General features: G+C 47.9%; 1 protein-coding gene across 1 annotated transcript in view; it reads left to right on the top strand.

The window, feature by feature from the left end:
• Positions 1-12094, top strand: part of fech (ferrochelatase) — a 31967-nt gene extending 19873 nt beyond the window's left edge. The window contains exons 9-11 of the mRNA XM_066645754.1: positions 303-467; positions 7772-7831; positions 10297-12094. Of these exons, the coding sequence (XP_066501851.1) occupies positions 303-467; positions 7772-7831; positions 10297-10431 (360 nt within the window). The 3' untranslated portion in view covers positions 10432-12094. The remainder of the gene's footprint in view (positions 1-302; positions 468-7771; positions 7832-10296) is intronic.
• The last annotated feature ends 271 nt before the right edge of the window (positions 12095-12365 follow it).

Here is a 12365-nt window from a genome sequence, read left to right as displayed (position 1 = left end):
GACATAAGAGACACACAATGAGCTTTTTTATTTTTTTTTATTTTTATTTTTATTTTTACAGTTTATATTAATTTATAATCAAATATTTGTTACTAGAGTGCTGTCCTGTTCTGTTAGATTTGGCAGTGTGACTGGTCTTTTAATAAATTCAAAGGAATAAAACTAAATGAGTGCAGTTATGATGCTATTAACTGTTTAAACAGTCCACTGTGACGGGCTAGTGTCGGACAAACGACACAACCTTTGTTTACGTTCACTCATTCTCAGCTCTCTTTCTCTCCCCACTGTGCGTTCTTGTCCAGGTGGGTCCTATGGCATGGCTGGGGCCTCAGACCGACGAGGTGATTAAAGGTTTGTGTCAGAGAGGGAAGAAGAACCTGCTGTTGGTCCCCATCGCCTTCACCAGTGACCACATCGAGACACTGCATGAACTCGACATTGAGTACTCAAAGATCCTCGGAGAAGAGGTACGTCTCTGTGGCCGCCAGACTTCAACGCCCCTGTACACACACAGCTCCTCGCTCTCTCTACAGTGAACTACATCAGTCACAAACTACACTGTACACACACAGCTCCTCGCTCTCTCTACAGTGAACTACATCAGTCACAAACTACACTGTACACACACAGCTCCTTGCTCTCTCTACAGTGAACTACATCAGTCACAAACTACACTGTACACACACAGCTCCTCGCTCCCTCTACAGTGAACTACATCAGTCACAAACTACACTGTACACACACAGCTCCTCGCTCCCTCTACAGTGAACTACATCAGTCACAAACTACACTGTACACACACAGCTCCTCGCTCCCTCTACAGTGAACTACATCAGTCACAAACTACACTGTACACACACAGCTCCTCGCTCTCTCTACAGTGAACTACATCAGTCACAAACTACACTGTACACACACAGCTCCTCGCTCCCTCTACAGTGAACTACATCAGTTATAAACTACACTGTACACACACAGCTCCTCGCTCTCTCTACAGTGAACTACATCAGTCACAAACTACACTGTACACACACAGCTCCTCGCTCTTTCTACAGTGAACTACATCAGTCACAAACTACACTGTACACACACAGCTCCTCGCTCCCTCTACAGTGAACTACATCAGTCACAAACTACACTGTACACACACAGCTCCTCGCTCCCTCTACAGTGAACTACATCAGTCACAAACTACACTGTACACACACAGCTCCTCGCTCCCTCTACAGTGAACTACATCAGTCACAAACTACACTGTACACACACAGCTCCTCGCTCCCTCTACGGTGAACTACATCAGTCACAAACTACACTGTACACACACAGCTCCTCGCTCCCTCTACGGTGAACTACATCAGTCACAAACTACACTGTACACACACAGCTCCTCGCTCCCTCTACGGTGAACTACATCAGTCACAAACTACACTGTACACACACAGCTCCTCGCTCCCTCTACGGTGAACTACATCAGTCACAAACTACACTGTACACACACAGCTCCTCGCTCCCTCTACGGTGAACTACATCAGTCACAAACTACACTGTACACACACAGCTCCTCGCTCCCTCTACGGTGAACTACATCAGTCACAAACTACACTGTACACACACAGCTCCTCGCTCCCTCTACGGTGAACTACATCAGTCACAAACTACACTGTACACACACAGCTCCTCGCTCCCTCTACGGTGAACTACATCAGTCACAAACTACACTGTACACACACAGCTCCTCGCTCCCTCTACGGTGAACTACATCAGTCACAAACTACACTGTACACACACAGCTCCTCGCTCCCTCTACGGTGAACTACATCAGTCACAAACTACACTGTACACACACAGCTCCTCGCTCCCTCTACGGTGAACTACATCAGTCACAAACTACACTGTACACACACAGCTCCTCGCTCCCTCTACGGTGAACTACATCAGTCACAAACTACACTGTACACACACAGCTCCTCGCTCCCTCTACGGTGAACTACATCAGTCACAAACTACACTGTACACACACAGCTCCTCGCTCCCTCTACGGTGAACTACATCAGTCACAAACTACACTGTACACACACAGCTCCTCGCTCCCTCTACGGTGAACTACATCAGTCACAAACTACACTGTACACACACAGCTCCTCGCTCCCTCTACGGTGAACTACATCAGTCACAAACTACACTGTACACACACAGCTCCTCGCTCCCTCTACGGTGAACTACATCAGTCACAAACTACACTGTACACACACAGCTCCTCGCTCCCTCTACGGTGAACTACATCAGTCACAAACTACACTGTACACACACAGCTCCTCGCTCCCTCTACGGTGAACTACATCAGTCACAAACTACACTGTACACACACAGCTCCTCGCTCCCTCTACGGTGAACTACATCAGTCACAAACTACACTGTACACACACAGCTCCTCGCTCCCTCTACGGTGAACTACATCAGTCACAAACTACACTGTACACACACAGCTCCTCGCTCCCTCTACGGTGAACTACATCAGTCACAAACTACACTGTACACACACAGCTCCTCGCTCCCTCTACGGTGAACTACATCAGTCACAAACTACACTGTACACACACAGCTCCTCGCTCCCTCTACGGTGAACTACATCAGTCACAAACTACACTGTACACACACAGCTCCTCGCTCCCTCTACGGTGAACTACATCAGTCACAAACTACACTGTACACACACAGCTCCTCGCTCCCTCTACGGTGAACTACATCAGTCACAAACTACACTGTACACACACAGCTCCTCGCTCCCTCTACGGTGAACTACATCAGTCACAAACTACACTGTACACACACAGCTCCTCGCTCCCTCTACGGTGAACTACATCAGTCACAAACTACACTGTACACACACAGCTCCTCGCTCCCTCTACGGTGAACTACATCAGTCACAAACTACACTGTACACACACAGCTCCTCGCTCCCTCTACGGTGAACTACATCAGTCACAAACTACACTGTACACACACAGCTCCTCGCTCCCTCTACGGTGAACTACATCAGTCACAAACTACACTGTACACACACAGCTCCTCGCTCCCTCTACGGTGAACTACATCAGTCACAAACTACACTGTACACACACAGCTCCTCGCTCCCTCTACGGTGAACTACATCAGTCACAAACTACACTGTACACACACAGCTCCTCGCTCCCTCTACGGTGAACTACATCAGTCACAAACTACACTGTACACACACAGCTCCTCGCTCCCTCTACGGTGAACTACATCAGTCACAAACTACACTGTACACACACAGCTCCTCGCTCCCTCTACGGTGAACTACATCAGTCACAAACTACACTGTACACACACAGCTCCTCGCTCCCTCTACGGTGAACTACATCAGTCACAAACTACACTGTACACACACAGCTCCTCGCTCCCTCTACGGTGAACTACATCAGTCACAAACTACACTGTACACACACAGCTCCTCGCTCCCTCTACGGTGAACTACATCAGTCACAAACTACACTGTACACACACAGCTCCTCGCTCCCTCTACGGTGAACTACATCAGTCACAAACTACACTGTACACACACAGCTCCTCGCTCCCTCTACGGTGAACTACATCAGTCACAAACTACACTGTACACACACAGCTCCTCGCTCCCTCTACGGTGAACTACATCAGTCACAAACTACACTGTACACACACAGCTCCTCGCTCCCTCTACGGTGAACTACATCAGTCACAAACTACACTGTACACACACAGCTCCTCGCTCCCTCTACGGTGAACTACATCAGTCACAAACTACACTGTACACACACAGCTCCTCGCTCCCTCTACGGTGAACTACATCAGTCACAAACTACACTGTACACACACAGCTCCTCGCTCCCTCTACGGTGAACTACATCAGTCACAAACTACACTGTACACACACAGCTCCTCGCTCCCTCTACGGTGAACTACATCAGTCACAAACTACACTGTACACACACAGCTCCTCGCTCCCTCTACGGTGAACTACATCAGTCACAAACTACACTGTACACACACAGCTCCTCGCTCCCTCTACGGTGAACTACATCAGTCACAAACTACACTGTACACACACAGCTCCTCGCTCCCTCTACGGTGAACTACATCAGTCACAAACTACACTGTACACACACAGCTCCTCGCTCCCTCTACGGTGAACTACATCAGTCACAAACTACACTGTACACACACAGCTCCTCGCTCCCTCTACGGTGAACTACATCAGTCACAAACTACACTGTACACACACAGCTCCTCGCTCCCTCTACGGTGAACTACATCAGTCACAAACTACACTGTACACACACAGCTCCTCGCTCCCTCTACGGTGAACTACATCAGTCACAAACTACACTGTACACACACAGCTCCTCGCTCCCTCTACGGTGAACTACATCAGTCACAAACTACACTGTACACACGCAGCTCCTCGCTCCCTCTACGGTGAACTACATCAGTCACAAACTACACTGTACACACGCAGCTCCTCGCTCCCTCTACGGTGAACTACATCAGTCACAAAGTACACTGTACACACGCAGCTCCTCGCTCCCTCTACGGTGAACTACATCAGTCACAAACTACACTGTACACACGCAGCTCCTCGCTCCCTCTACAGTGAACTACATCAGTCACAAACTACACTGTACACACGCAGCTCCTCGCTCCGTCTACAGTGAACTACACTGTACACACGCAGCTCCTCGCTCCCTCTACAGTGAACTACATCAGTCACAAACTACACTGTACACACACAGCTCCTCGCTCCGTCTACAGTGAACTACACTGTACACACACAGCTCCTCTCTCCCTCTACAGTGAACTACATCAGTCACAAAGTACACTGTACACACGCAGCTCCTCTCTCCCTCTACAGTGAACTACATCAGTCACAAACTACACTGTACACACACAGCTCCTCACTCCCTCTACGGTGAACTACATCAGTCACAAACTACACTGTACACACACAGCTCCTCGCTCCCTCTACGGTGAACTACATCAGTCACAAACTACACTGTACACACACAGCTCCTCGCTCCCTCTACGGTGAACTACATCAGTCACAAACTACACTGTACACACACAGCTCCTCGCTCCCTCTACGGTGAACTACATCAGTCACAAACTACACTGTACACACACAGCTCCTCGCTCCCTCTACGGTGAACTACATCAGTCACAAACTACACTGTACACACACAGCTCCTCGCTCCCTCTACGGTGAACTACATCAGTCACAAACTACACTGTACACACACAGCTCCTCGCTCCCTCTACGGTGAACTACATCAGTCACAAACTACACTGTACACACACAGCTCCTCGCTCCCTCTACGGTGAACTACATCAGTCACAAACTACACTGTACACACACAGCTCCTCGCTCCCTCTACGGTGAACTACATCAGTCACAAACTACACTGTACACACACAGCTCCTCGCTCCCTCTACGGTGAACTACATCAGTCACAAACTACACTGTACACACACAGCTCCTCGCTCCCTCTACGGTGAACTACATCAGTCACAAACTACACTGTACACACACAGCTCCTCGCTCCCTCTACGGTGAACTACATCAGTCACAAACTACACTGTACACACACAGCTCCTCGCTCCCTCTACGGTGAACTACATCAGTCACAAACTACACTGTACACACACAGCTCCTCGCTCCCTCTACGGTGAACTACATCAGTCACAAACTACACTGTACACACACAGCTCCTCGCTCCCTCTACGGTGAACTACATCAGTCACAAACTACACTGTACACACACAGCTCCTCGCTCCCTCTACGGTGAACTACATCAGTCACAAACTACACTGTACACACACAGCTCCTCGCTCCCTCTACGGTGAACTACATCAGTCACAAACTACACTGTACACACACAGCTCCTCGCTCCCTCTACGGTGAACTACATCAGTCACAAACTACACTGTACACACACAGCTCCTCGCTCCCTCTACGGTGAACTACATCAGTCACAAACTACACTGTACACACACAGCTCCTCGCTCCCTCTACGGTGAACTACATCAGTCACAAACTACACTGTACACACACAGCTCCTCGCTCCCTCTACGGTGAACTACATCAGTCACAAACTACACTGTACACACACAGCTCCTCGCTCCCTCTACGGTGAACTACATCAGTCACAAACTACACTGTACACACACAGCTCCTCGCTCCCTCTACGGTGAACTACATCAGTCACAAACTACACTGTACACACACAGCTCCTCGCTCCCTCTACGGTGAACTACATCAGTCACAAACTACACTGTACACACACAGCTCCTCGCTCCCTCTACGGTGAACTACATCAGTCACAAACTACACTGTACACGCACAGCTCCTCGCTCCCTCTACGGTGAACTACATCAGTCATAAACTACACTGTACACGCACTGCTCCTCACTCCCTCTACAGTGAACTACATCAGTCACAAACTACACTGTACACACACAGCTCCTCGCTCCCTCTACAGTGAACTACATCAGTCACAAACTACACTGTACACACACAGCTCCTCGCTCCCTCTACAGTGAACTACATCAGTCACAAACTACACTGTACACACACAGCTCCTCGCTCCCTCTACAGTGAACTACATCAGTCACAAACTACACTGTACACACACAGCTCCTCGCTCCCTCTACAGTGAACTACATCAGTCACAAACTACACTGTACACACACAGCTCCTCTCTCCCTCTACAGTGAACTACATCAGTCACAAACTACACTGTACACACACAGCTCCTCACTAGACAGGACGTGTGTAGTGCCCTACAGAAGGAGGATGTGGTGATTTGGGATAATCACCTGAGACACTGTCTCTCAAGTGTCATAGTGTTTTGATTTTCCTGTTATAGAGATACTATGGCCCCCTGCTGGAGTGGCGTGATAATGCAGCCGTTTTCGTATTTGTCTGGTCTTTTCAAAAAGGGAGGGAGGAAATTCACAGTTTTTAAAAATTTCGGGATCCGTGTGGATGGGGTCACAGTGAAGCCCTTGTTTTCAGAAGGAGGCAGCAGGGTCTACTCAGTCCAGCCTCCAGACCAGTGCTGGAGTTTATACCCCTCTGGCTCACACTTAGCATTGGGCATACTGACTTTAGCTCATTATAGAGGAGTCTACAAACAGTGTAGATTGATCTGGTTTGGGTGAGCGGTAGAGAGACAGACAGAGGAGAGACAGAGGAGACATCGCAGTGCAGAATGAAGACGGGAAGGAAAATGATACTTTGAGAGAAATGGTGAGAAAGGAACCGTGCGTGTGCGTGTGTAGGGGCTCCTTACTGGCTGGCGTTAGTTTGGCTGGTCCATCTGGAGCCTTAAGAAGGGAACACACACACACATGCGCACACACACTCCCACAGACCACAGATCTATGAGGGTGGTCCCTCACACCAACTCTGAACATTGATCTGTCTATTTCTGTCCACCATACGCACTCCTTCTCTCTCTCTCACACACACACACACACACACGTCTATTTGTCTTTCTTTTGCCACTGTTTTAATGTTCATTTTTCTGTTTCTGTGTTTTGTTCTCTCACTCCTTTTATCTCTCTTCCACTCTCATTATCCCTCTTTCACTCTGTCTCTCTTTCTCCCCTTTCTCTTTGTCTGTCTCACTCTCTCATTCTCTGCTGAATGATGTTCTGGGGTCGTAACACTGTATTTGACCGTGTGTGTGTGTGTGTGTGTGTGTGTGTTTTGCAGTGTGGGGTGGAAAACATAAGAAGAGCTGAGTCTCTCAACGGAAACCCTCTATTTTTCAAGGTGAGAATTCTCCTTTATTTTTACGCTGTCATTTTCCGTATAAAAGAAACACCAATAAAGAACCAATAAGAATTTACTCTGGGCTCTACCCTGAGCTCATATGGTACATTAGTATTTCTCAGCGTCCAGTTTTAGAGCAGACCTGGCTTTGTTTTGAGCTGAAGCGGAGGTGGTCAGTGGTCGAGTGGGAGACTGGACTCTGAAATCATTTGGAGAGGGGGGAAGATGTTTTAAGAGAGAACCCTAAGAAACGGTCTCTGTCTATTCCTTCTTCATGTTCTCGCGGTGCTGTTACGGCCAGCTGTGGGAAGTAGCACAATGTCTTTAGGCCTTTAATAATCAACTTCTGCTCATTGTGTGCAGTTCACAGTGAAGAAGGGCACAGGTTCGCCAACATTTTTCGAGGCTGAAGGAAGCTCACAGTCTGTAATGAGCAGTAATCATGGTTTGAAATTATGGTCCAATCCCATTTCTTACTTTGAATCCTACCCCTTGTTCCTGAGTGTCCTCTCGCTCCTTGGAGCTGAGTTACAGGGCGTAGTGTTTAAAATCTCCCCCTACGACTCTTCAAGACCCTGATACTTCATCAGAACACAAATAAAACAGAGCAGCGCTTCATTCCCAGGCGACTAGCGCCGCTCTGTAGCAGCTCTGCACCAGTCTGCAGTGATATCAGAGGAGCTGCTGGACTTTAGTTACATTTAGAGCCTCATTCTCCTTCAGAAGAGTTCCACACTCAGAGATTACCCCCCTCTCCTCACTCTTCTGTGACATGGAGCTCAGCTCAGATTCTCATTCTGCAGAGTTCTGTTCAAACCTTCAGTTCCACCTTAAATATTGCATTAACGTCAGGTGCTAGAATGTAATTGATTCACTATTTAAAGTGGAACTGGAAATTTACAGCTAACTACTGAGACCTCAGCTGCTCCTCGTGCTGTTTTCTGCTCGTTCTGAAATAAAGGGCCATAATCCACTGAAACTACATTGAAATAAGATTATAGAGTTTAAAGGAGGAAACACTGACATCTGTGGGTTACTTTGGACGCTGCACAGTGTCTCGTCGATTCACAAGGCGTTTTGGATTTGAGTTTGGATTTCAGGAGCCCTAATGAGACCAACCTTCAGCAGTTTATTAAGAGTCTGAATCTCATATGGTACCTTTGTGATGTTCAGAGTCCAGTTTTAGAGCAGAGCTGCCTTCGTTTGGAGCCGAAGCTCAACGTTTGGTCAGTGGACGGGGAAGAGACTGAGCTGGACTCATTAAGGAGCTGGTAGTGACTTTTTCAGAAGAGTTCTGGGACTGTAGCCTTTTAAACTTCTCCCTCTCTCTGTGTGTGCTGTAATGGTCAGTTGTGGGCAGTAGCAGTAGAGTAGAAAGGCCAGAGGCTCCAGTGAGGGTCGATAGTGTGATCCTCCTTTTGGCCAGAGCTGTGCTGGAACTCATCGCTGGGTTATAAAAAGCAACTGGCAGCCTACCGGGTTTATTAAAGAGCCATGAAATCAATCACACCAGCTTTCAGTTCGCTGTAGAGAGAAGCACAGACACAGACACACACACACACACACACACACACACACACACACACAGGACCAATTACAGCAGCCGTCCCAGACCTGCTCGTGTCTCTGTATCTGAGGCTGATGGCAGTGATAATGTTTGTAATAATGCTAACAGTGAAAATATGAGCAGGTCATGATTTATCGTAACTCCATGATGAAACAGCCCACCGCGTTAGACATTTCCTTCACGATAATGAGCCGCTCGCTGTTCACACTGACCCCGAGCGCACAGCAGTGTTCTCCCCCTGTGTAAACAGCCCTCTTCAGAACGCCCGCTTTCAGCACCTGTTCCTTTAAATGATAATGAGCCGCTCGCTGTTCACCCCGACCCCGAGCGCACAGCAGTGAGGAGCGAGGAGCAGAAGCTCTGGTTTTTAGCCGTTTTCACTCTGTTCTCTTTCTTCTCCGTTTTTACTCAGTGCTCTTATTTCTCCGCGCTCGTTGTGTCTGTTTTGCTGAGTTTAACCTCATCTTCGTGCTCTCACATAAACACGGGTCCAGCGCTGTGATTGGACAGACTCAGACGAGGGGGCGGGGCCATTCTAAAGTCTCTGCACTTGATGTTAGAAGCGAAACAAAATCATTTTATACCGTTTTTTCTTTTTCATAAAGTGTAACTTACATGAAATGAAAGTACTCACTGAATGAACCAGTTTCTTCTTCATAGAGTGGGTCCCCCTGGTGGGATGGCCATGTTTGCTACAGAATTATAGATGCAACCCTTCCACTAGGTGTCAGTATAATTAAATAGTAGTTTCGTAATGACTGGTGGCTTCCAGGAGGAATTTTCACTTGTATAGGGATACCGATTTTATGTTTGTATTTCTCCTCTCTCTCTCTCTCTCTCTCTCTCTCTCTCTCTCTCACGCTCTCTCTCTCTCTCTCTCTCTCTCTCTCTCTCTCAGGCTTTAGCTGACCTGGTCAGGTCTCACCTGAGGTCTAACGAGCCGTGCTCTAGGCAGCTGACGCTGCGCTGTCCTATGTGTGTGAACCCGACCTGCGGAGCGGCCAAGGCCTTCTTCTCCAACCAGAAGCTCTGACCCTCCCCTCTCTGTGAGGAACACCTAGTATCATCTGCCTAATTTATAAACAAACAAAAAAACAACAACCTGGAACTCCGAACAGAACTGAAATCCCATTTCTCACGCTAACAGACCCCCTGACCTCAGGTCTGAGGCAGTGGGGCTTTCCCATTGGCTGCTGATGTGTCGACCATAGTTAGAACCAATCGTTTTCCAGGAGGAGTTTAGGAGGAGATGGGACTGGACCGGATGGATGTGGCCTTCCTGGACTATGGGCTTTTGCGAGTGCCTGCGTCTGTGCAATGAAGCAAAAACGACATCAGTCCTTAAATTATAACCTGCTCTGTTCCTCTCTTCTACTCCTCATCCCTCTATCCTTCTGTCCCTACTCTTTCACACCTCTGTCACATTCCAGATCACAGCTGACGAGAAATGACCGAAGATGCTCAAACCAGACGGCTGATGAGGTCTGAGTTGAGGCGTAACTTTGCGAAGTCGCTTCTGTAAATGCACTTTTAATGCCGTTGGACTCAGCACGCTCCGAGGAGAACATCAAAGGCTGACCTTATCCAATCAGACTCCTGTTCAGCTCCTGAAGACCCATTAAAGGGGAGGCCCCGTAATGATTAAGACGCTCTACGTAGTTCAATGTGTGAGCTGTGAACACGGATGTGGAGGGTGTTTTGGTGTGAAGTGGTTGATTGTAGAGAAAACTGTGATTTTTAACAGTGGTGGTGAATGGAACCAGACGTCTCAACGACTACAACACACTTCCAGCATCTTATTCTCTCTCAGTGATGATGACGATGAGGTCCCCTACACATCCCTGCACACACGAACAAGGCTAAACACTTGGATTTCATTGTTCATTTCAGATTCCGACGTCTGGATCCATTCACCAACACTGTGAACAAATCTGATTCTGAGCGTTTCACACCAAACCAAACCCGCTCTCTCTCACTTCACTTATGTTTTTACTTGATCATTTTATTGAATGAAATTGGAGGCCTCCCTCTTCTCCAAGTACCGTCTGCTTTGAAGCATCTCTCAGCTCTGGAGGCTTCTCTTCTCTTTCTCCTTATTTTTCACATAATCTCTGTTTGTTACCTTACCCCCCCACCCCCACCCCCACCCCCAGACACAGCTGGGGCTTTATTCCCCCAGATGTGTTCATGCCGGCCTGCGTTCATCAGATTTTCTTGCATTTTTATGAAGAAATCACATTTTTCGTGGACTCCAGCTGCTTCAACTCGCACAAAAACAAGAGGAAACTCCCCCCGACAGACTGAACTCAGCAGCGCCATCTAGAGTTTAACGCTCAGCTAACACATTACGCCATGTGCCTTTTCGTTTCTGGCTGCCGGAGGACTCCACGGATAAACTTAGCTGATTAAGTGCTTTAAGTTGTGTCTAAAAAACCAACGCAATACCAGGGTCTGGGGTGTGTTCACTGCGGTCTGCTTCTCTGCTGGATGTGGGATGCTGTTGTTATATTTCTCCTGTCTTTATAGAGTTAGATTTTTGGGCTGAACACCACTGACGATGAGGGGAGGGGGGTGTGTGAGGTATTTATTTCTCTGAAGCAGGCAGTGTGTGAGTTCGTCCTGTGTTTGTTGAATATGAGTCAGAATCAGTCTTCCGCCGCTGGCCAATAAAACAGGAAGCACATTTTAATCCAGTGTTGTATTCCATCTCTCTCTCCTTTTCCTCTTCTCTTCTGTAGCTTACTCTCTTCCTATTCTCTCTTTCTCTCTCTCTCTCCCACCCTATGGCTCATTGTATTCTTTCTCTCTCTTCTGCTCTGTCGCTATTGTCTCCTCTGCTCTTTTCTTATATTTTCTCTCTCATTCTTTTCTTTTTTCTTTCTTTCTCTGTCTCTCTCTCTCTCTCTCTCTCTCTCTCTTCTCCTCCCTGTGGCATGTCCGAGCTACTGTTGATTAAGCTGAGAGAAA

The sequence above is a fragment of the Hoplias malabaricus genome, chromosome 15 (genome assembly GCF_029633855.1).
Source record: "Hoplias malabaricus isolate fHopMal1 chromosome 15, fHopMal1.hap1, whole genome shotgun sequence".
Classification (NCBI taxonomy): domain Eukaryota; kingdom Metazoa; phylum Chordata; class Actinopteri; order Characiformes; family Erythrinidae; genus Hoplias; species Hoplias malabaricus.
The sequence above is the reverse complement of the archived record's forward strand: the minus strand, read 5'-3'. Positions and strand labels throughout refer to the sequence as shown.